The sequence below is a fragment of the Syngnathus floridae genome, chromosome 4, assembly GCF_059516105.1.
Source record: "Syngnathus floridae isolate MCC-2025c chromosome 4, RoL_Sflo_1.0, whole genome shotgun sequence".
Classification (NCBI taxonomy): domain Eukaryota; kingdom Metazoa; phylum Chordata; class Actinopteri; order Syngnathiformes; family Syngnathidae; genus Syngnathus; species Syngnathus floridae.
In genome coordinates this window covers 15,807,273-15,831,470 of record NC_142416.1, presented here as the reverse complement: position 1 = coordinate 15,831,470, position 24,198 = coordinate 15,807,273, and the positions used below count along the sequence as shown (strand labels likewise).

Below are 24,198 nucleotides of genomic sequence, written 5' to 3'. Positions count from 1 at the left end.
ACCCTTTCTACATATTTGAGCATCTAAAATATTTTAGGGTGATATAAACATGTCACAATATGCTGGGGCTTTACTGCAGTTTCTGGGAATTACTATATTACTCTTTGAAAATAAGTATCTCTGTAAAGTCATAGATATTGATAATTTTTTTAAATAGTTTCATATTAGGTGTTACCTGATGTGTATAACTTCATATATATGTTAAAGTTTCATGAACAAAACACTGTATCCTATATTCATATCATTAAGATTAAATATGCTGTAGTAACACTATGTTTTTATTGATGCTGTGAAATTTTATGAGGTACTGCCCAAATAAAAACTACTCTCAAGGCAAAGCAAATGAAGCACATTTAGAATCTGTCTGCTCCTTTTAATCAATAAATCAAGTGAGCAGTGGCTGTAAAAGACGAAATCTAATTTTACTCTGTTGTGTATGCTTAAATCATATAAACTGAGAGTTGCATGCAGGTGAGTCATACTAAACACACGTTGATGCAGTAAAAACTGAGTCATTTGTTAAACATCCCGCCCTACCTTTGATAAAAGCAAAATGACTTTGCTGACAGATAACCTTCCGAATAAACTCAGCAGAGCTCTTTTGGCCATCGTTCCATTTAGGGCGAGTATGCAGTAGTGCTCCACGAGATCCAAGGCTAGCTTTTCATTTGATCAAATAATTATGTCATGCAGTACACAAAAACACAACAGTGCAAAATATTGCATGGTGGGCCTTGAAGATGGAAAATCTGCTTTGCATTCAAGAGTTTCTTGGGTTGAATCTTTGCCGTTTGCATGTTCTCCCAATTTTCTAATGGGTCATCGAATCGGTCATACGTTCCAAAAACATGCACCGTGCCAGTCAGCTGGGCTCGGCTCCAGCTCACCCGTGACCCAAATGAGGACAAGTGGCTACGCAGTCATGAACTCTCCTTAGTAACAAGTGGTCGTGAAAATGTAACGTGACTAGAAAACACAACCGGAGAAACGTTGTTGAACAGTGTTGCTTTGTCCTGCTGCCAAAATCAATAAATTATTTGTTGATGTGTTAAGAGATCGTCAGTTTTATTGCTGGAATTTATTTGGACTTTTATTGTAAGCCATCATGCATGGTTTGATTGCTTAGACATATAATAGGAACTAAAAAAAATAAAATAATAAGTTTGGGTTTTTGGAATTGTTCCATAGGTGACATCTTGAAGTTTAATTAATAAGTTTCCCAATACACCACAGAATTTTTAACCATCAATTGCCTAGCACGGCCATCACGTCACAGTCCTCCGAAGGGAACCATAACCCCGATGTGGCCCACCACAAAAATGAGTTTGACGCCCCTGCTCTCTGTAAATAATAATGACAAAATGAATTGATGGGGTTAGATCTCCTGATGAGTAAGTAAGACAAACCTCATGTGTTATTCATAAGATTCAACACGTTTCCCTCCCGAGCTACTTCCTGTCTGCAGCCACTCATCTTTCCATCTCAAACGCAAAAAGCCTTTCAAACAAAAACCATCAGGACCAACAACAATAATAAAAGCACTTAGCAGTGGAACGACCGCGTCTTTGTTTTCGCAAATGTGACAAATCCAATGGAGCCACATTGCTTTAATACCACAAATCAAATCATTCCTTTGGTCTCATTCATTCCGTCGGGACTCGCGCTCCTACAATTTTGGGTCATATTTCTTATAAAGTGGAGCTAAAGAAATTATTGGTGTGTATTATTGCAATCTCCGATTATCCGATTATCGAGTGATATCTCTCGGCCTCGTCATTTATGTGTAAAGGGAGCGCTTCTGTGCTCAAGGAGAGAGCCAATGACTTGTGAGCTTAATGGGAAGCATGCAGAGTGCTATGGGAATTCCATTTCCCACACAACAAGCGTTTAATCACAGAGAAACACTGGGCAACGTGCCACACCATGCAGCAATGTCGATATGGGAGTGGAGGGGTGCAAAAAAACCGGGGGAGGAACTTTACAGTGAGTGCTTGCCTGAAAAGGATGGGACATACTGTAGCGGTATTGTCAAATACGGGACAGTTCCAATCAGTGTGGGCAGGGTCCTGACATTAGGCCTTGTTGAGTGCTGGCCAAGTCATGGCGGATCGAGCAGAACCAGTACTGGCGCCATATATTCATAATGTACTACAATAAATATGAATGATCATTTTATGTTTTTTGCTTTTATATCGTCATACTACTAACTATCACACTTACACAATTTAATATGAATGCTTCCAAGAATAAATCAAATACAAAATTATTACAATATTTGCGTAGCACTTACATTCCAAAAATGCATAACATAAAATGTATTTTTTAATTTTATTTTTTATTGCAAACTACATTTAAATTAGATTGTTTATTTCCCATGGTGTGTTTGATTTTCATGTAATTTATATTACCATACTAAATAGTAACATAAAATAAAATTCATATTTTAGGAATACTTTATAATTTGTGTATTTGATTTTTGTTGAAAAATAAGCTTTTCCACGATGTTTCTGTTTGTGTATTTAAGAATTCCAGGAACTGCTGAATATTTCTCTGGATACCATAATGATTATGAGGATTATCGTTCTAATGGAGCTTAAGTGACAATAAAAATAGCAAGGGTTTGGCCTTTATGGCTTTCTGCTCAGTCCCTCCCATGTTTTTATGAAGGTAGTAAAATAGGAAAGTTGCAAGACATGGACGGTCACATCTGATTAGTGCAGTGCGGAACATGGACTGTATGTGTGTGTTTGCGTGTGTATGTGTGTGTTCTCGAGGAAGCACTCATTTCACACACCAACCGGAGAGGAAACATCCTGCCATCCTCACCATCTGCTTTCAGGTGTTGTAATTTCATCTTTCTACATTTGTTGTCCATTTTTTAGTCATTCAGCCTTGATTGTGGTCCTCTGTCTCCACGGTGATGTCGTCTCTTCTGAGGGAGGAGATGCAAAGGGTTTTATTCCGACCTGCAAAACAGAGACTGATGGAATTTATTGAAATTGAAGAACCAGAGATTGGAAGACATTTCCTCTGCGTCTCAGGTAAGCAACTTTGTTTTCTGTTGCTTGTAATTGTAACAGCTTATTTGACCCGATGTTTAAAAACAATTATAGAAGCCACATACATATTTTTTTCTCCTCAGCCATTACGCATCAATTTTCAGGACTCTCCTGACTGTACTGCATGTAACAAACATCTACTAAATGCATAATCCAATACAAAGTGAGAAAGAAAGCTAATAATATTCAGATTTATCTGTCAGATATTTATTTATTATTCATTATTATATTATTTCATTGGTGTAGAACTTCACTGCATTTTTCCTTTACTGAATCATGCTAACCAAAATGTGTTGCCATGTTTTTACAGTTGCAAACAGAAAAAGGCTTGTGCAATTATGTATTGTGCGCTGCCAGATGACACAGACTCCCGTCAAGTCTGGATCAAAAAGGGGCCACACCAAACGCTCCAGCATCCAGGAGTGCTACAGGAGGACAGAAATTTGGTCCCTGCAAGACCTGACTCTAGTGGATGGACGAGACCCTGATGTGGTAATCTTTATAATGACTAGTATCTTTTCAGTCAACAATGTAATGAAAGGTACATATATATGAGGACATATTTTTGCACACTTGACAAGATGGGCTTGATAAATTGTTTAAAATTTCAGATAGATTTGGGTGTGAATTTTGTAAATTACTCATTCTCATGTTTGGTAATTTAATCAAAACTGTAGAATGTCCATCAAATTATTTTCCAAAAAATGATGAAACTATCCAACCACGTAAGAATATATATATATTTTTAAAAGGCCCATGAAATAATTAGAAATCTGCTTAAATTCATGTCATGTGAAATCTGGGTCTGAACATACATTGTATCTGTCTTTGTCCTAGGATGACCCGTTTTTCTTGCTCCACTTTGACACGGTGCGTACAGTGTGCGCCGTCAGCTGCTCAGCCAAATACGCTTTTGTACGTGCTTTGGTTGCTCTTAGTGAACAGCATTGTCAGAGGAAGCTCAACCTGGACAACTTTGACTGGGCTTACATCAAGCCCACGTCCTTCTATTCCAACAGAGGAGACTGTGTCGTGCTGTCACAGATATGTTTCTATGCATTTAACTTAGTATGTCTGTCCATGTGTCCTGTACCACTGGAATCATAATACAGATTCACAGTGATGAGTGTGTTTGTGACGATAAATGTGTCATTGAGTGTTTCCGTGTGTGTGTGTTTAGGTCATAATGCATGTTAAGCGCACATACATAACACACATTGAGAAGGAATAATTCATTGAATGGAGCTTGTGTTACATTACTGATACTTGGGCAGGGTGATATATTACTATAAAACATTTGCATTCAAACTGAAAACATGTTCATGGTGAATACAGGTTGTACGTAACTGCCTATTTCTAATGTGTATTATGTAAAAAAATAATGTAATGTTTTTGTCCATGTTTTCAGACTATAAAACTTCAAAATGATCATGCAGTCTATTGAGTATTGGTTCTGTATGATAAGTAGTAATGTGTTTTAGTTCATTAACATGCAACATACTTGGTGTAGCATGTACTGTCAAGTCGTCATTGTTTTACTTACCCTCATTAGGGTCATGGGTGAGCTGGATCATCTTCCAACATTACTTTGGTTGACAGTCAGGGTCCTGAGCAGGTCACCAGATAATCGCAGGCCACATATGATAAATCACAATGAATGAATGAATGCGTGAATGAATGAATGAATGAATAAATAAATAAATAAATAAATAAATAGATAAATAGATAAATAAATAAATAAATAAATAAATAATGAATAAGTATTTTAAGTGGTTATTTTGAAAATGTATTGAATTTTGAGCAGTGCGACTGAATTTAAAACTTGAATATACTACCTTGGTTGAAAACATTGTCCCATCCAATATGGCCGCGCATAGACGTGTCGGTTAGGTGCAGCTAGCAAGCAGTCAACACCCAAATAGGTGTCTTAAAATATGCCTGAATGAAATATAAAAATAAAAAACACCCAAGTAAACAAACAAAAGTTATACATTTTTCCTTTCACTTTCCACGATTTAATTTTCAAAAGTGTCATTAAGTTTATCTGCTGTGTTCTGATAGCTAAGACTCCTTATTTTTGTTCTTTTGATATCGGCGCAGAGAGAGTGACTACTGGCTCTATTCCTGCCGCCAAAATTCAAGTTACAAGAACGCAGGCAGAACAGCGTTGTTGTTTACACACATTCAAAACCCCCGAACTCGCTGTAGTGCGGCTAAAGGTACGACTAATATTTAAAATACAGTGAATAGTTTCCCAAGGGGGCGGCTTAGAGATGCACATCAAGTCAATCATCATCGAAGGGTTCAAATCCTACGCACAGCGGACTGAGATAAACGGCTTCGACCCGCTCTTCAACGCCATCACTGGACTGAACGGTAGCGGCAAGTCGAACATTTTGGACTCCATATGTTTTCTTTTAGGCATTACCAACCTTACTCACGTAAGTGCCATTTTGGGCAAACTTATCATGTTGCATGACGAAGGGGTCTTATAAGTACGTGGTTTCATTGGAAAGGTTCGAGCCTCCAACCTCCAGGACCTGGTCTACAAGAATGGACAAGGAGGTATCACCAAGGCCACCGTGTCCATCACTTTTGACAACGCCAACAAAAGCCAGAGTCCTTTGGGCTTTGAAACACATGATGAGATCACAGTCACCAGACAGGTGGGTAAAATCTCTAGTGCTGTAAATGTTAAGGACACATTATTCATCTTTGGGGGACATTTCAAAGTGAAGCTAAATTTTTTCTAATATTGAACCTTTACAATTAATATTAATTTGACTTTCTCAATCCTTTCAACATATCAAAGTTCACGGGAGGATTTTGAGACATGAATGGACTTATACATTTAATGTGTATATTTAATTGTGCTCATGTGCTGTTCACATTTTAACATCATTTTAACACTTCACCATTAGTCAATAGTATCTCACAGTTTAAACCGCAAAAAGTACTGTAGTGCATAACTGTGTTTTTATTTTAAGGTCGTCATTGGAGGCCGAAACAAGTATCTCATCAATGGAGTCAATGCTAATAACACCAGAGTGCAGGACTTGTTCTGTTCTGTTGGCCTCAATGTCAACAACCCCCATTTTCTCATCATGCAGGTCAGCCTTCTGCGAATGTTTTCCTTTTATGTCGTTTATTTTGAGATAATATCATCAGACTGTTTTACTTGAATCTTCAGGGAAGGATCACCAAAGTTCTAAATATGAAGCCACCAGAGGTAATGACCGAACATGTCCAAACAGTTGCTATTTTACCTTTATGGCATAAGAGTGACGATGTTGTGCACTTGCAGATTCTTGCCATGATCGAGGAAGCTGCGGGGACTAGGATGTACGAGTGCAAGAAGATAAGTGCCCAGAAGACCATCGAGAAGAAGGAGGCTAAGCTGAAGGAGATCCACACCGTATGTCGGCTTCTAAAAGTTTACAACTGTAAAATACAAACAAGGTATGTCATCATTAACTCTTAATGTTTCAGGTATTGGATGAAGAAATTACTCCAACCATGCAGAAACTACTTGAGGTATGTTGAGCCACAAAGTACACTCACAAGTTAGATCTTAAATGCGTCCCTTTTCCCTTTAATTTCCTCTCATACTATTTGTTTATAGCTTTGGTGTATTTGTGTGACTATATTTACCGTACTCAGATGGTACGTGATAAAAGCTTGAACAATTACACAGCTCTTATTGAACAAGATGTACGAACCCCACAGGAGCGATCGTCGTACCTGGAGTACCAGAAACTGATGCGAGAGATCGAGCACTTGTCGCGCCTGTACGTGGCCTGGCAGTTCATGTGTGCCGAGGAGACCAAATTGAAGTCTGCAGAGAATCTGAAAGTGATGCAGGACAACATCGCTAAGATGCAAGCCGCCCTGGCTGAGAACGAGAGCAAAGTCCGTGAGCTCTCTGTACAGATCCAAGAACTCAAAGACAAACGAGACCAGGTACGCACAAGGAGTTTCCCATTCTGAGACATAAGCCCCAGAGAAAAAAACTACCATCACAGATGAAACAATGAAGAACCTACTCGTCTCCCATTTCGTTATTTGTGTGTGTAGAACGTAAAATAGCTGCTTCAATGACATTGCTGTTTTGCTAATGTTCAGGAAGTGAACAGCGTTTTAAAATCTCTGGAAGATACACTGGCCGAAGTGCAGCGTGTGGACGCAAAAGCTCAGAGTGCTTTCGATCTGAAAAAACAGAACATGAAGGATGAAACCAAGAAGCGAGAAGAGCTCGTCAAGAGTATGCAGGAGGTAGGTATCGTGATGCTGTTTGAAATTAATCATCTGTTTCACTTCCTAATCAAAACTGCTGTCATCTGTTTTTTTTTTTAGGACAAGAAGATGCTGGTGGTGAAAGAGAAAGAGGTGTCCAAGTTGACGGAGCAGCTTCAGGCTCTAAAGGAGGAAGGCCAGAAGGACGGCGCGGCCCTCGAGGCTGCCGAGCAGCATTTTAAGGCTGTGTCTGCTGGTCTGTCCACCAATGAGGATGGGGAGGAGGCCACGCTGGCCGGTCAGATGATGGCCTGTAAGAATGACATGAGCAAGGCGGACACTGAAGCCAAACAGGTGAGTGAGACCTCAACATCATTCATGGAGCTGTGAATTATTTTTTGGTCCATCTTTGCTTGGACAAAGATATCTTATACGGCCTCTGTCTTTTCCTCTCAGGCTCAAATGACCCTGAAGCACGCCCAGGCTGAACTGAAGACCAAGCAGGCTGAGGTGAAAAAGATGGATGGTGGCTACAAGAAGGATCAGGATAGTCTGCAGGCTATCAAAAGCAGCAAGGAGAAACTAGAGGCCGAACTAGCCAAACTCAAATATGAAGGTCCTGCATCTTTGCCAACGCATCTTGTCATTTTGGATGCTGCCGTTCTTTTCAGCAATGTGTACTGTTTGCAATCTCTGCAGACGGCAAGGAGGAGCATCTTCTGGAGAAGAAAAGACAGCTGTCCAGAGAGGTTGCAAGTCTGAAAGAGACATACGAGCGCCTTGTGTCTCGCTTCCCGAACCTTCGCTTTGATTACAAGTAAGTCACATGGACTATTAGCACTGGTAACTTGTATTTTTGTTGCTAAATTGACATTTTTTTCCCCCCTTTTCCAACCTGATCACAATTAATACTATGTCAAAATGTCTTTCAGAGACCCTGAACGCGGATGGGACCGGAGTCAAGTGAAGGGACTGCTGGCCAACTTGATTACAGTACGCGACGTCTCCTGCGCGACCGCCCTGGAGGTGGTCGCAGGCGGACGACTTTATAACATCGTCGTCGACACGGAGGTGAGTGTGCAACGTGCGGCTCGACTTTAGCCACGTGGCTTCTCATACTCAACGCTAACCGGGTAATGTTTGTGTGTTTAGGTGACAGGGAAGAAGCTGCTGGAGAAGGGAGAGCTGCAGCGAAGGTACACAATCATTCCCTTGAACAAAATCTCTGCCAAGACGCTGAATGACAGAGTGGTCAATACTGCAAAGAGCCTGGTGAGCAAACCTAATCTTTGTTGTGCGTCATGAATGAATCCCCACTTAAGAGTGTCCATCCCCTTTCTCAGGTGGGAGAAGACAATGTGCACACAGCTCTATCCCTGGTGGGCTACGAGTCTGACTTGCGCAAAGCCATGGAGTATGTGTTTGGCTCCACGCTGGTGTGCGACACTCTGGACAACGCCAAGAAAGTGGCTTTTGATAAACAGGTGATGACCAAGACCGTCACTCTTGGGGGAGACATCTTCGACCCACAAGGAACTCTGAGTGGAGGTGAGAGCAAGGAGGAAGCACGCATAGATTGTTTCCAAGCATTTACACGTTCTTAGCTATGTATGCCTTCTTTGGCCCTGACATAGGGATACAATTAACCAATATTTTGCTCATCGATTAATCTGCTAATTATTTTATAAATGCATTTTATCCATGTATTGACGCAATCTGAATTATGCAAGCGTTCTGAATGTTTTGTTCCTTTCTCTTGTTCCAGGAGCCCGTTCGCAGTCTGCATCAGTCCTGGTCAGCCTGCAGGAGGTGAAGGAGGTTCAGAGCAACTTGAATGAAAAGGAAGCCCAGTTGAAGGACATTGAACAACAACTGGCCAGCTTAAAGGGAACCGCCGAGAAGTAATGGCATCCTAAATTAGATGGCGATATTTTCGCGGATCATTTCAAACTGGTTTGGGTCTCTAAATGTTCTGCCTTGTCCCGGCGGCCTCCAGATATCGTCATCTGAAACAGCAGCATGAGCTGAAGGTGGAGGAGGAGCAGATTTTGCGGGTCAAGCTCCAGCAGAGCTCCTTCCACCAGCAGCAAGAGGAGCTGGAGAGGCTGCGCAAAGCCATCGGTCCGAAACATTTAAAAAGATTACAGATTTGGAAAACACAACTTGTTTTCTTACACTGTGTATATTCTTTGACCAGATGAGAGTGAGGAGACTCTGCGTGTCAGCAAAGAGGTGCAGAAGCGGGCGGAGGAGAAGTACAAGGTGCTGGAGAACAAGATGAAGAATGCAGAAGCGGAGAGGGAGAAGGAGCTGAAAGCCGCCCAGCAGAAGCTCAACGCAGCCAAGGCCAAAGCAGATGCCTTCAACAAGAAGCTTAAGCAGAAGCAGCAGGTACGCAAACGCACCACAGCATTTGTCTAGAACGTTCCAAATCCATTTCTCAGCGACAAGTTGGTCTTTGTGTCTTGATAGGAGTCTGATGCAGTGGCCTTGGAGCTGGAGGAGCTGCAGCGGGAGCAGACTGGTTATGAGCAGCAGATTCAAGCTGTGGACGAGGCCTCCAAGGCTATCAAGGAGCAGATCGACAGCATGGCCTGCACTGTGGCGCAGAACAAGGTTCCCACGCCACTCGTTATTCAAGTCAACAGCAACAATTATTACAGGAACATGCTGAACGTGCAGTCATATTGTGTGCAGGAGGCAGTTCGAAAGGCCCAGGAGGAACTCTCCAAGAAGAAGGATGCCATCATGGCTCAGTTCAAAGAAATCAAGGTGAATATTTGGCCTTGGGCCGCAAAGCTTTCTGTTAAAAGGCACGTTCTAAAACTACCGGTTGAGAATCCCGGTCTAAATCAGAAATATTTGTGAAAATTGGCAGCTCTCATCTACATTGGCTCCTTGAATGTGTTGGATGAGGTGGTTGCTTCTGCGTCATGATTGTTTCAGGGGAAAACCACAGAAGCGGACAAGTTACGAGAGCAGAACAATGAAGCTCAACTGAAGGTTAAGGAATTAGAGCACAACATCAATAAACACCTCAAAGAGAGCCAGGATGCAGCAGCCGCGGTAAACAATCATTCATGTGTGTAATTTGATTCATGAGCATGCATCCATGATCCTACCTTCTTCGTCTTCCTCACAGGTCGCTCGGATGCTGGAGGAGCACGACTGGATCCAGACTGAGCGGCAGCACTTCGGGAGGCCCAACTCCTCTTTCGACTTCAAGACCAACAACCCCCGCGAGGCCGGCCAGCGCCTCAAGAAGCTGCAGGAGACCACCAGCAAGCTGGAGAGGAACGTCAACAAGCGGGCCATGAACATGCTGAGCGAGGCAGAGGAACGGGTGAGATGAAAAAAAAGGAAAAATGTTTCTCATCATTATAGAGAGACTGATTGATGTCCATGTGCAGTACAATGACTTGATGAAGAAGAAGCGGATAGTGGAGAACGACAAGGCCAAGATCTTGCAGACCATTGAGGAGCTAGACCAGAAGAAGAAGGTGGCTCTCAATGTGGCCTGGCAGAAGGTTCGCCAACCAATCCATCCAGATTTATAAAAACACCCCCAAGTTAAATTTCTGCCAGGAGAAACTGCAGTTCCTGAAATGGTTCAGACGTAAATCACAATTACCATTTGCTTTCCCAGGTCAACAAGGACTTTGGTTCCATTTTCTCCACCCTGCTGCCTGGAGCCTCAGCAAAACTCGCTCCTCCGCAAGGTTGCGGCTTCCTGGATGGTCTGGAGTTCAAGGTTGCCTTAGGGAACATCTGGAAGGAGAACCTGTCTGAGCTGAGTGGGGGGCAAAGGTAAGCACAGGAAGTCAATCGCATAAATTGTCTTTTTTTAAATTATTTTTAAATAACGTCAAACATCTGTCCTTCAGGTCTCTGGTTGCCTTGTCCCTCATTCTCGCCATGCTGCTCTTCAAGCCTGCTCCCATCTACATCTTAGACGAGGTGGACGCCGCACTGGACCTCTCGCACACGCAGAACATCGGGCAGATGCTGCGAAGCCATTTTAGACACTCGCAGGTTGGCAACTCGTTAAAATGACCGTGCTCACCGGTCATGTTCCATTTGCAAACATTTCAACTCTCTTCCAACAGTTTGTGGTGGTGTCACTCAAGGACGGCATGTTCACCAATGCCAACGTCCTCTTCAAGACCAAATTTGTGGACGGCATGTCCACAGTGTCGCGCACTGCCCTCAGCCAGAGCGACACCAACCTGCCTCACAAAAGTCACGCGCGACAAGGCGTAGCTAATAGAAGAGGGAATCAAGTCGCTTGTTAGATCAGCATCATCATAAACAGTTTATTACTCATTTTCTAGCATGAATGACATAACCAAACATTCCTGTTGCTATCATCTTTACTGTTCATTCATTCTCTGAGCTCTTTGTGAATATGTTGAAACTTTTATGTTATTTGCCTTCTGTTTTAATTCCAATGCATAAATGTAGTAGTTTAGTAAATAAAATATGTACGCTTATACCTATTTAAAAATACAGGAGTCCTTTTTGGTCAATTATTATTTCTGTCATATGTGGTTGTTACTAACTTCCAATGAGAAAAAAAACACTAGATCAACACAAACTGATAAATTAGTCAAATAATCACTGTTGGGACAAGGTAGTTTTTATTTCACTTGTGACAAATTGAAACAACTAAAGCATATATCACTTAAACAGGGTTGTAACTTAGTTTCAAGACCTGACAGAAAAAGTCACCTCATATATTTTGCAACGAAAACTCCAAAGTTTTCACCTTCCAATGTTCTAAAGAGTAATAATAGTATTGTCACTTTGGCAACAGTCCGCCAGGGTAAAACAGTTGTCGATATTTAACGAGTAGACAAACGATACAACAGTAGTAAAAGCCTCTCTTCGGGGCCATAATTAGTGTCAACCACTCTGGTTCGTCAACATTTAAATTGAACTACGAGAACAACTGTCCAAAGAGCCAAATAGAAAGGACACTACAAAAGACAACTTTCACACTGGGGAACAAGGTGTGTAATTTCTTATTACTTTGACCACAGAGTTTATGTGGCTGCTTTGTGTGCATGTGTGACTGACTGACTCAAGGCTGGCTCTGGATATGCCTGCGCAGATCTTGAGCTTTGTCCCTCAGGTCTGGTCTGCTGTCCGACTGCAGCGTAGACAGGGAACGCTGCAGCTGCTCCCGACTCTTCACGGACACACAATCCCACTGTTCGCTCTCTGGTACACACAAGTAAAACTATCAGTAATATAAATATTAATCATCATGGGGAAATAAAATCGAGGTAATAAAAGGCTGCAGTTATTTTTTCCTCTTGGTGGCCTTACCTCCAGTTCTCTTCACAATCAGCTCCACTACAGACAAAGCCTCCGTCCTCACAGAAGAATAACTTTTGTTTTCTGGTAAAGGAGGAACATCACACATGAAGGCGAAGTGGAAGCCTACTGAAAAATTCGACGGTGACGTTTACCTAAAGGATGAGTGAGAGCAGCACAGGTGTCGGTTAAGATCCGAGACAGCGTGCTCACGTCGGTGCTGTTCTTCTCAAACAACAGTAATCTGGAGGGAAAACAGAAAAGGAATATTCATGTCATGTGACAACGTCATTGGAGGCGTTTTTTTGGTTGTCCTTACCCCTGGAAATAGGCCTTCATGCAGCGGAGAACGGCAAGCTGCACCTTCCATGTGCTCAACTGCAGCTTCTCACACATGAGGCTACAGACCTCCTCCTGGAAACGAGCTGTCACAAAAACGTGTGATATCAAAGATCAGTCTATTCATTTGTTATATCGTAATTTTGCAGCATGACAACTCACACTGAGTCTGCGGGTTCTTCGGCCAAGTTTTTCCCATGGTTTCAAAAGCGCAGAGCACAACTTCCGTCTGCAGTTCTTTCTCCTTGGTTCCGAGGTCAACCTCCTCCTCTCGTGACCTCGGTGACGCTGCGCCGCTCTCTGGACAGCTCTGCCAACAAGTTCAAACACGAGTCACACTGAGGGGCTTCCCCCCCCCTGGAAAAGATGAAGCTTAAAGACACCAACGTTACCTTCTTTATCAGAGGGAAGAGGACGTCGGTCATGTCGCTGAAGCGGTCCTCCTGGCTGCTATGAAGCACGTCGCCAGCACAGCACAGGGCGGACATCTTGTACACCAGACTCTCCTTACGACATTCCTTGAAGACCACCTCCAGCACCTCTGAGGTGGTGGGCTGGCCTGCGCAAGGCTTCTGTAGCTCTGTGCTACAGAGAGTACATACGTACATACATAAAAAAGCAAGATGAACTCAAGTGGATATAAAAAGTCTACACACCCCTGATCAGAAACCCTTTTGTGATCAAAATAAACTTGATCAAGATTTGCTTGACTTATATAATAATAAAAATGTAAAATAAATGCAACAAGGGTGAAAAGAAAGACCTGCATTTGGAGACAATTGATCCAATAGCCTTCAGTAGTTCCTCCTAGAGGGGGGGGGGAGCAAAAGCCAAAGCACGCCATCACTTAGTACTCATTATTATTTTTGCGACTCTTCAGTTTCGTGTGAATTACCTTGCCCGCCCACGTGCGTCCCGCCAGACCCTGGATTAAGGCAGTCAGCACCAAGCCCAGGTGTGGCGCCACCAATGAGCCCGTCTGTTCCTTGGCAACGGTTGCCATGGCAGCTGCGCCCTGAGCCTTCATCTTCCAAGACTGGGACTGCAGTGCCTTCTGGGTAATGGCGATGAGCTCCGTCATATAAAGGCGGATGCCCCCAAAACTTCCTGGAACCCCATTTTTTTTTTAATCATGACAATCACCATAATTTGACATGATTTACTTCATGTTTGTTCTTATTTACATAAAATGTAATCCATCACTCCTTTTTCTATTAACTGTACTCATAAAGATGTCTCACCGGGTACATTCTCCTGCCACACTTCAGTCCACAAGGTGGCGTCGTGACTCTCTCCTTTATCCTCGTCAGTGGCGGGTGCCTGGTGCATGCCCAAGAAAGCCAGCGGCAGGGCCACTCCGGCATGGGCCTTCAGCACATCGGGGCTATAGTGGCTGATGGCGTGCACAGTCAGGGCACAGGAGGACTTGTACACAGGCTCTGGAAAGAAATCACAAGGGATGTTCTTTCTGAATTTGAATGCAAGTTGGTTGTAGTGCTGCCTCACCTTCTTTCTCCAGGTACCAGGTGCTGAGCTTCAGAAGTAGCTTCTCCACGCTGCTGTCTTTCGCAGTCTAATGGAGCAAAACAAATGTTGATTTGTGTTTCAAATGATAAAAAGTTGTGCTGATCCACTACGTTTTAGGCCATCCACTGCAGTCCATTAACTCTAAACTACGCTTAGATGAAATTTACCACTTGGTGGAAAAGTACACAACACAGTTTAAGCTAACGCTGTCAAAACACCTGAGCAGAATTCAAGGTCCTTACCCTGACGAGATGGCCCAGTGCAAAGGCGAAGGCTTTTTGAACCACGGCGCTTCTGTCATGGATGCCGCTGAGCAGAGCGCTCATTAGTTTACCTGAGAGCATCACAAACCATGAGCATCGTGCTTGTACAAAAAAAAAAAAAAGACAAAAGTAGCAGGCAGTGTGGCACCTGAGTACGGCGTGAGGTCCTGGGGACATTGCACTGTAAGTGAAATAATCACACTGGCACAACCACCCTGTGAAAAGAGATGATGTAAAGTCATATGTGGTCTTGCTATTTTAGAAAAAACAAAACCAATTCATTTTTGTACTATTTTTGGTAACACACTAAAATGCCACCAGATGGCGCCAAAGCATGGGAATATTGAAGCATACATGTTTTGAGGTCATAACATTGTGGTATAGTTACATCTTCAACTAATAACATTGCTAATTAAAAATCTTTTTATGTTCATCACTGTTTTTTTTTCTCACTTTTCTCCAGAAAGCTAAGCTCTAATTGCTTTACTGTATTCTAGGCTCATGCATTACCTTGGTGCCAAGCCCGACTCCGCTCTTCAGCAGCTCACACAGCTTGGGAACGAGCTCCCCCAACACTGTGACGTCGAGGTGCTGCAAACACTAGAGAGATACACACACAGGCATGTGATACCATATCAAAGATACCTTCTATGCCATGCATATCTTCAAATGATATTACCATATTAATGGTTTCCATCATTGGAGAGGACTTGGCAGCGCTGAGCCTGGCAGCATCCATGGCACTCTATTATCAAAATGGACAAGTCAAAGTTGTTAAGAGGTCTTCAGCTGCCGCGCCTGCATGATGGTTCGTAAGGAGAGCTGCTGTTACCTTCTCTTGCTCCGTGGCTCTGAGACTGAGGTAGTTGAGCACCTGAGGCTCCATGGTGCTCAGGGCCTCCAGAAGAGCTGGGATGAGTCGGGAAGCGTGAGGCTTGAGTTTGGCTCCGGCTGTCTTACTGATCTTTACTAGGGTCTGGATGCTGGTAGAAAAAGAAGAAAAACAATTTAGAAACAAAAAGCTGCATGCAACAATAAAAACAAGAAGTTACCTCAGCGAGCGAACCTCAGAGACATTGCTGACTATGCCCTTCTCCAGCAAGGTGGGAAGAATTGCGGCCACAGTTCTCTGGGCAGTAGAACCAGTGGACTCGCACATACGAGTGCACACCTGGACGCAGAGTGAGGTCAAGTCATAACGGGTTCATTTCTCAGCCGGTAAACCGAGACAGGAGTGATTGAACACTTTACCTTGCCGAGCGTTTTTAGGGTTAGATCTGCGGCCTTCCTCACCGATTCCTGAAAGACATTTCAATTCAAGAGTTGAGACTCACAAGTCAGTAGCAACGGTAGAGAAATACTTATCAGACCTTCTTAAGCCGAACTGTTGCGCAACTGACATATTTTGCTGTCATTTCACTCACCTTAATATCATCAAGAACTCTGAACAGAGTCTCCCACATCTCCGCCAAGTGATCAATGAGGTCGTCAGCTTGGCGGCCTCGAACCAAGTCATTGAGGGCCAAACAGCTGTGAGGAAAAATCACTTTTGAACACATAGGGTTGTGTTTTTGGCAGGAGGTGACGAACTAGTGGAGCCTGCCTTATTTAAAGTAGAAGTCAAAAATTTCTTTTGACAATAACATGCTGTAAGAACGCAATCTTGGCCGGGTACGCCCAATCGGCATATCATCTTGTTTGAATGAGTTTGCACAGGAAAGCATTTACCAAATGCGGCCCAAATTGAGGATATATTCAAATATAAAAATCAAATAGGCATACAAGCAACCGACCTGGACTCCCGCACTCTCCAGGTGTTGCTAGTGAGGTTGGAAATGACATCATGCAGAATCTCCTTCAGGTATTTATCCACCTGACACCGACCGAGAGAATACACTTGAATGAGCAAAGCTCTGAGAATGTTTCACATTTGAATCGACACTAAGTTTTTCCTACCAGGGTTTTATCAGTAACTAAGGCATCCCAGATGCTGGTCATGGCCTGGCGAACGCTGAGGTTGGGGTCAAACTGGTAGCGGTACAGGCGTGGCACTAGCTGTGGCAGGAATGGAGCTAGCTGCTCACCGGCCTTGGTAGCAATCATGTGAAAGCCAAACGCAGCGCCCTGAAAAGGAGGAGAGCTCAGGTTGGAGAAGGGAATGTGAAACATGGCCAGTATTGGCAACAAAATTTATAATAATTGTTTTTTTTTTTTACATGATTACTTAGATGTTTATTAGTGTGGCTATTGTTTGGCGTGGTGCTCCTATCCGGACACCTAAAATGCATGCTTCTCATTTTCAATAGTCGGATGATGTCTTAATAGGAGAGAGGTCACCTTTCGAGAGTTCCACATGGCGTGATGGTTGGCCAGGTTCATAAATTTGTACACAAGGTCAGGCTGGTTCAGGTCACTTGCCAGCGAGCAGAGCTCTTTGTATGTGGACAAGCTGTGGCTGCCGGGCACAATATTAAACGGAGCTTACAATACATACAGCAGAACCGAATGTGTAGAAATGACAGCAGAGTGGAATATTTACCCATCAGGTGTTTTGCCGATGCCTTCGCCTTGGAACACCTGCGTGTCTTCTGAAACAGCATGTTTTATTCTGTTTGGGGAAAAACACATGCAACGTTAGTGCTATGTGACCTGTAAGCAAAAATGGCTTCTTTAATTTTAATCCCTTCACCTTTTGCCGGTCATGAGTGTTTCCACCAGGGTGGAAACCAGTTCCTGCTGGTCTGTCTTTCCACCCATCTCATAGACCAAGCCGAGGCCTTTAGATGCCACATCCTGACTCAAATCTAAATCAAATAAGAGTTGTTATTTTTTTAAATCAAAAGCATAAAATGCTGCAACAATACCTAGCTAGTGACACAAACAACAGGTTAAATGTCTCTCACCATCTGGGTCTGAAAGAATGGAGATGAATGCCACCTGGATCTCCTTCAAATGGGACTGGAGGAGAAAAGATAACAGGAAGATGTTTCCATGGATTGGTTTGAAATGTCTGCTATGTTTCATAAAAAATAAAAAAGTAAATAAAACAAAACAAAACAGGAGAGCCCATGCCTTGATTTCCTTGTGTTGGCTGAGTTTCTTAACCAGAGAGAGAAGCCAGATGCAGGCTGCCTGCCGGACATGAGGATTCTGGCTCGGAATGTACTTTGACAACACAGAGTTGAGGACCCAAGGAACCACGTCATTGTTTTTGACATCTGGCAATGAAAGCAAAGCAGTCAGTTGACATTTCTTTTGTCGCTTTTTTAAATGTTTAAGCCTTCTGACTCAAAGTGGGGATGAGCTTCACTTCTTACTTGAGGGTGGGCTGTACTGTTCTTCAGTGCAGGTCCATGGATCTCTTACAGCTCCAGAAGTGGTGCCTAAAGCAGCGGTGGTAATTGCTTCTCCCACTGTGAACTGCAACTCCACTTGCTTGGCCTTGGAAGCAAAAAATGGGGGAAACCAACAAAAAGCATTAAAGCTTACGGACCGTCGTGATCAAGATGAATAGTTAGAAAAAAAATTATCATCAGCTCATGTATTTCAAAACCATAAACCGGCAATTCCAATAAGTACAAGTCACACCTCTACTGAGTCCATAAGTCCCTGTAGCAGCTTCTTTTGATGAGGGAAATCTCCATCTCCTACTGGAAGGTAGCCCAAGGTTTGGATTGAGCGCTCTTTTATCTAGATCAAGTGGAGAATATAGACACACACACAAAAAGGTGTAAGCCGACATTGCTTCTCTAAAGTAAAGTTCTCTGGGCAAGTTCAGAAACTTTACCTTTAGACTCTCCTTGCCAGAGGGGATGCGAGCTAGCAGATTGTCTACAACAGACAATTTGGAGAGGCCTTCACCCTCGGCTGGAATCAGCAGGGCTCCATTTCGACTAATTTCTCCGAGAGCTGTACATGCTGCTAGTGGCAATAGTGCACTGCTGTTGTCCAGGAAGGAACCTGAATTGAAACACACAAAAATTTCAGGATAAAGAGCCAGAATGAAAAGACGCACAAAATACAAAACTTTGTACGTACCAACTGTCTTGGTTGCCATGGCAACAATGTCATCCTCTTCCAGAGAGGGGACACTTCCCTTGTGGGTAAGCTCACTGCATGCGGCAGCTTTCTTTTTGCTCATATATCTTCCCACCATGTAGCCAAGTGCCAAGATAGCACCGTGCTGAGTCTCTGGGCTCTTGAGTTTTAAACAAAACCCATTTGCAGTTAGTCAAGCAAGTCTTAAAGCATATCAAATAGTGAGAGTGTCTTACGTGGTTGTCTTTGGTAATCTTGACTAAATTGTGCACGGCGGCCTGCAGATCATTGCCTGTCATGGTGGAGACCACCACAGCATACAGTTGGGCTGCAAGCTCCCTCATGTCCTCCTTATTTGTGTTCATCAGACTCTGGAGAGGAAAACAAACATTATAAGATGAATATACAATAACACATGTGAAGAACACTGACCTTAATCCAGTCAATTTTATCAACAAACTTGGGAGCCAGTTTCTCTGGGCATACAGCCACCACCTCCAAGAGAAAGTACATTGCGGGAATTCCTATTTAGAGAAAAAAATATTTATAATACTTACACAATACAAAGTTCTCACTTTGATGAACAAGTGTGTTTACCTCCGACGGCAGACAGCAGCTGCTGCAGCAATTCCAAGTAGATGTGAACAGGATTGGTTTCAGCGCCCTTGGACCCCGAAGAGGGAGGCTCAGAAGACAGAAGTGTGCGGACATACTGGCCTATGGCTGGCGCGTCATCCTGCATGTCTGAAAGTCGCATCGACTGTGGTCTGGCGCCCGCGCTGTACGCCAGGCACATCCTCAGGTAGTGGACAATCTGGGGGAAAGGGGGAGGGTAAAATATGGGGCACTGCACTATTTTATGTCCACATCAGTGTTTGGAATTACCTCTGCAAAAGCAGACGGGTTGAAAGGAATGACCGAGGTTCCAACGATGTATTTAGCTGGAGTCTTGATTCTCTGAGATGCCTGTAAATTAATTAAAAAAAAAAAAAAAAAAAAAAAAAAAGAGACATTTAGAAATATTTCATAACAGGGTGTCAAGTTAAAAAAAAGATAGAGGGAGTCTTACCTCCTCTTGAATGTAGGCCACCATGTCTGGAAAGGAGGGAATGGGCTTGGGCCCCTCCTTCTCAGGACTTTTAGTCGGAAACGTCCTCAACACCTTCTGAGCCTCTCCACTCACCTCCTCGCGCCTAAAACCACAAAAGAGAACCATGTTGGGGATGGGGAAAACGACTCAAGCCATAAAATACATCCATACAGAACGTGATTGGTGCTTACGGGTCTCCAGCGGCAAGCAGCAGAAGGTATCTTGATGGCACATGATCAGGCCCAAACACTGTACTGGCATACTTCATGGCAACCTGGCGAACTTGAACCTCAGGCTTTAAAACAAAACAATAATAATAAACGTTTACTAGTTAAGTGCGTCCTCAAACAGAGGTCTCAAATATACCAGACACCATGAACAATTTATTGCTGAGTGAATAACAATTTTAGCACTTTAAAGCATCTGTCCACTCAGCAAAGATTGTATCGCCCTGTTTCCACTCACCTTCACAATGTATGCGCCCACCAATGCTTCCATCAGGTTAAGCAGTGCCCCCTGTAGGTTAGCATAGGCCCCGACCATCATGGACAAAGCCTCCTGGATGGCAAGACGAACATCAGGCTCCTCCTGAAAACACAGCGAGACGATAAGAATCACATGTCACAATGTGCTGCCATATGAATAAACTCTACGAAACTCACCTTGCACATAGACTCGAAAAACTGTTGCACTAGTGCGATATCCTTTGTGAAGAGCTGTGGCATACGGCTAGAAAGAAAAAATAAAATAAATTAGAAATCTCAATAGCTGTGTTCATGGGGAGGGTGTATTATTAATACCTTGAGAGCTTTCCAACAGCAGAATATGCAACACATAGTAATTTTGGATCCTGTGAACAGATTTTCGCCATTTAGTAGATGGAAAAAAAAAAAGCAATGCACAAAATGTTTAAATTGAAGGATTTACCTCTTTGTATTCATTTATAAGCTTAGTAAGGCCATTCAGCAGCATTAAGCCTAAAGGTTTATTTGTGCCAGGGCACCTGAAACACAGAATTATTTTCAAAAATTGTTCAACATAAAAGATTAGTCTATTGCGAGGAAAGATGTTTCTTTCTTACACCATACAGATGTGATGGACAAACTGCAAAGTGAGAGACAGCAATTTGTTGTTGGTGTTGGCTCCAAACAAACCATCATAAACAACCTATGAAGGACAGGAGAAGGGAGGTACTATAAGTCGGTGGAGAAGAATTACACGTAAACCATTCAAATCTAGCAAAGGATGAATTTTGTGGTGCCCGTGGAACGCACCTGGATATTAGCAGGGAAGCATTCTGCGGCAAGACGTGAGCGTAAAAGATGCGGCAGGATCTTTAACTTGACTCTCGTGCTCGCTGGTTCGTGTTTCAGCTCATGCTTCATAGTGCCGCCCTGAAAGATCATACCATGCTCGATTCAAATACCGTACCCAGTCATATTGGTGAGCATGCTCACAAACCTTTGTTTTGAGAGGAACGTCTCCAAGGTACACTTTGTACATCTTGTTGATTATTAATGGGTTATTCCAATCGATAATGCTGAAAGACAAAATCTATTTTTTGACCTGCAAAATGTCGGCCTAAACTGTGCACGTCCGTCTTGTTCCCTACTAACCTCTGTTTGCTCTTGAGCTCCAGATCAGCTGCAGTGGCCACACTGTGTCGTGTATCGCTAGACGCCACCACTAGGTGCACCACCGTCTCCACTTCTGGCACTTGCTTCGCCTCAATGAACTTCACGATGCCCAGCTTACACTGTTGAGACCAAACGCATGATGAAGCCTAATTGAAAGGGAAGGGAGAAGGCCTGCTGCAGTGACCTTAAATGACTTTACCTGCTCTAGCTGCTCTGAGGTCCATTGGGCCTCCCCAATGACCCTCTTGGCAGCATAGATATTCATCCCTGGGGGAGCCTGGGGGAGACTCTGCCCTGATGCAGCAGCCCCATCAGCAGAGCCTCCTTGGGAGGAGGACGGCGAAGGTCTAGTGGGAGACTCACTGAGCACAAACCTAAAGAGACAGTAAATCAATAACTTAAGATACAATACCACTCACTCTATTATTTCAATGGTACTAACCGCCAACTCACCCGTAAGGCATCAGCAAGACATCCAACATGAACTCCAGCAAGAGCTGTACTGTTTTTGGCCGCTCACTTAAGTTAAAAGGAGAGGCGCTCTTGCAGGCGTCTGCTGGATATTTCATATGGTAAAGAGTAGGAATCAGCAGGTGCATTAGGCTAAGAGAGGATGGAGAAGAGATGCAAAATAATGAGAGGGAAAAAAAAGTTCAGGTTAAATAAAGAGGATTGATACAAACAGCGAGCCTCGTAATCTGGTGCAAATCTTCATGCATATATGATGGAAGCTCCAGTTTCAAATGTAAAGCAAATAAGAACAGAAATGTCATGTCTTACCTGTCTTGCTGAGGCTGTGGCTTGCCTTCCATAGCGGTCAGAAGAGTGGGGGCCAACTCACACTGCCTTCCCACCTCCAGGCGAGGGTAGCCCATTTTTATGTAGATGATTGTGAAATTCTAAAAGGGAGGGTGGGGAATCAAGTCGCCACCACTAATAGAGTACAATCGCTTTTTTTCAGAATGAGGGACCATACCGTAACAAAAGAAGCCGCTGCAGGGTCTTGGTACTGAACCAGTAATGTTTCGACTGGTAGCTGAATTTTAGGTCGGCTTTTTATCCTCTTGTTCAGGTGGACGAGCAGCTCCATCACCTAGCATGAGACAAATAGTGATGAGACTTGGTACACCTGCACAATGTCTTGAAAACACAAAGCACTTGTCCTCTTTATGGTCACTTTTGCTCAGTATAAGTAAATAAATAAATACATTTACTAATGTCCTCTTTAGGTGGCAATATCCATGAGGGTATATATAAATGCTTCTAATCAAAATATCAATCAACAGCTCATTCGGATATGCAGCCCGTGGACCGAATATTGCAGAAATAATTTGCTTGTTGGAATCTGTCTGGATTTAATGATTTGATGTACGGGGGGAAAAAAAAATAATAAAAAAAATCAACAAAGCAAGGATGCAATATTCAGAGATAAAAAGCCTTCTTACTTTCTTGCGCACACCCTCCTGCACACTGGAAAGTTTGAGGAGAACAGGGGGAAGAAATTTGGAGATAATGTCCTGAAGCTGATCATCTGTCTCTGCATGGCCAAGGCGCAGAAACACCCGCTCCAGTTGATCTGTCAAAACCAACTTTATTAGTTCACTTTGTTGATGTTATCAGCAGTTGTTTTGTTGTTGATTCCCAGTGATGACATTTGTAGAAATAAAGTGATGCATAGTGATATGTATCCGTTTTATAATATTATAATAACAACATTACTCAAGGTAGTTTGAGCAAATTTAATGAGTATCCAAGAAGTAGCGTTCACTTATAAAAAGATTGGTGACCCTTGATCTACATGAATCGTTTTGACATCTGCACAGCACTTCAATGCCGAACAAGACTTGGGGTGTAACCAGTGGCTGGCACCTCCAGCTTCCTCCCGAGTCAAAGAAAATAAAACAATTATCCATCGATATAGAGCAATCAAATATACGTTATCCAAGTTTCTATTAAAATCTGGTCCTGACAGCCGCTGAGTCAATTTCTCAGCCCTGCTTGCTATTTCTTGGCATGGTTCCCTGAGCAGCGACAGCTCACACCAAGCAGTGCAAGCACGCATTTCCCTATTTCTCTAACCTAAATCGAAGCTTACATACAAACGACATCGTGAACAAATACACTTAAACGTTGCACACTGCAATTTGGTGGATCACCAGCATTTGATTTTACCTAAGCAATTCGTTTTAAAAAGGTTTGTGGCACATTCTAATTTGACCATGACTGGGCAAACGGCCTTGTGACGATAGTTAGCTAGCAAGTGCTAATTAGCATGCTAACAGTTTTGCATTTATCTCTAAACGCGCTGTTCCCTTGATCGTCTAAATAAGACCGGAGGCTAATGTAAACCGTTTTTATGTGTGCGTACACATAAGACAGCCACAAAAAAGTCGAAAATTTGAGACGTGATTTACTGTTAACGCACACAGAAACTTACTGAGTTCATCTTGGGCAGCCATGTTTGCAGAGGGTTATTAGCGACCCCTACAGATTGCAGTGTGTCACTGCACCCTCAGCTTCGGATATAACGCATCACGAAAAATGCATGTAACGTACGTAAAAGTATTTTGACTCAAATCAACTTTTCCTCACAATGGTAACATTCTGTTTTATTTACGACCTCAAAATTAAATCTCGTCGACAATATGCGCAATAGTGATGTTGTAACTATTGCAGACTGCTCTGCATCCTGCGAC

The 24,198-nt window shown here is 43.1% G+C and overlaps 3 protein-coding genes and 1 long non-coding RNA gene across 4 annotated transcripts; 2 read left to right on the top strand and 2 right to left on the bottom strand.

The window, feature by feature from the left end:
• Positions 1-1,234: 1,234 nt before the first annotated feature.
• LOC148399415 (uncharacterized) lies at positions 1,235-4,969 on the bottom strand. Its single transcript, XR_015858092.1, has 4 exons — positions 4,895-4,969; positions 4,603-4,666; positions 2,827-2,932; positions 1,235-1,341 (listed from the first exon to the last, which is right to left on the bottom strand). It is a non-coding gene; the product is annotated as an uncharacterized LOC148399415 (long non-coding RNA).
• Positions 2,689-4,405, top strand: exoc1l (exocyst complex component 1 like). The gene is made up of 3 exons (XM_088374169.1): positions 2,689-3,041; positions 3,370-3,551; positions 3,897-4,405. The coding sequence occupies exons 1-3, from the start codon at positions 2,921-2,923 to the stop codon at positions 4,164-4,166; spliced, it is 573 nt and encodes a 190-aa protein (XP_088230295.1). The 5' UTR covers positions 2,689-2,920; the 3' UTR covers positions 4,167-4,405.
• Positions 4,970-5,175: 206 nt separating the features above from the next.
• On the top strand, positions 5,176-11,798 carry smc2 (structural maintenance of chromosomes 2). The gene is made up of 25 exons (XM_088373090.1): positions 5,176-5,500; positions 5,576-5,725; positions 6,047-6,169; positions 6,250-6,288; positions 6,364-6,474; positions 6,549-6,593; positions 6,786-7,019; positions 7,182-7,331; positions 7,413-7,646; positions 7,749-7,908; positions 7,992-8,109; positions 8,225-8,363; positions 8,445-8,564; positions 8,636-8,840; positions 9,058-9,193; positions 9,289-9,413; positions 9,490-9,683; positions 9,765-9,908; positions 9,990-10,064; positions 10,239-10,358; positions 10,435-10,635; positions 10,703-10,819; positions 10,939-11,099; positions 11,177-11,324; positions 11,399-11,798. Exons 1-25 carry the CDS (start codon positions 5,333-5,335, stop codon positions 11,582-11,584), a joined length of 3,603 nt encoding a protein of 1,200 aa, XP_088229216.1. The 5' UTR covers positions 5,176-5,332; the 3' UTR covers positions 11,585-11,798.
• Positions 11,799-11,906: 108 nt separating this feature from the next.
• ecpas (Ecm29 proteasome adaptor and scaffold) lies at positions 11,907-24,026 on the bottom strand. Its single transcript, XM_088373085.1, has 49 exons — positions 23,940-24,026; positions 22,948-23,078; positions 22,479-22,595; positions 22,283-22,401; positions 21,956-22,105; positions 21,702-21,876; positions 21,482-21,621; positions 21,327-21,405; positions 21,140-21,259; positions 20,947-21,032; positions 20,793-20,868; positions 20,666-20,715; positions 20,528-20,594; positions 20,331-20,453; positions 20,057-20,160; positions 19,845-19,968; positions 19,661-19,741; positions 19,373-19,589; positions 19,208-19,299; positions 19,012-19,146; positions 18,776-18,935; positions 18,525-18,697; positions 18,326-18,427; positions 18,055-18,178; positions 17,810-17,955; positions 17,641-17,695; positions 17,427-17,541; positions 17,277-17,345; positions 17,075-17,192; positions 16,694-16,861; positions 16,531-16,610; positions 16,162-16,267; positions 15,989-16,036; positions 15,790-15,908; positions 15,570-15,720; positions 15,417-15,482; positions 15,248-15,337; positions 14,886-14,952; positions 14,717-14,808; positions 14,454-14,520; positions 14,189-14,386; positions 13,843-14,054; positions 13,711-13,754; positions 13,340-13,532; positions 13,110-13,257; positions 12,928-13,033; positions 12,764-12,852; positions 12,621-12,692; positions 11,907-12,512 (listed from the first exon to the last, which is right to left on the bottom strand). The coding sequence occupies exons 1-49, from the start codon at positions 23,959-23,961 to the stop codon at positions 12,373-12,375; spliced, it is 5,526 nt and encodes a 1,841-aa protein (XP_088229211.1). The 5' UTR covers positions 23,962-24,026; the 3' UTR covers positions 11,907-12,372.
• Positions 24,027-24,198: the final 172 nt, after the last annotated feature.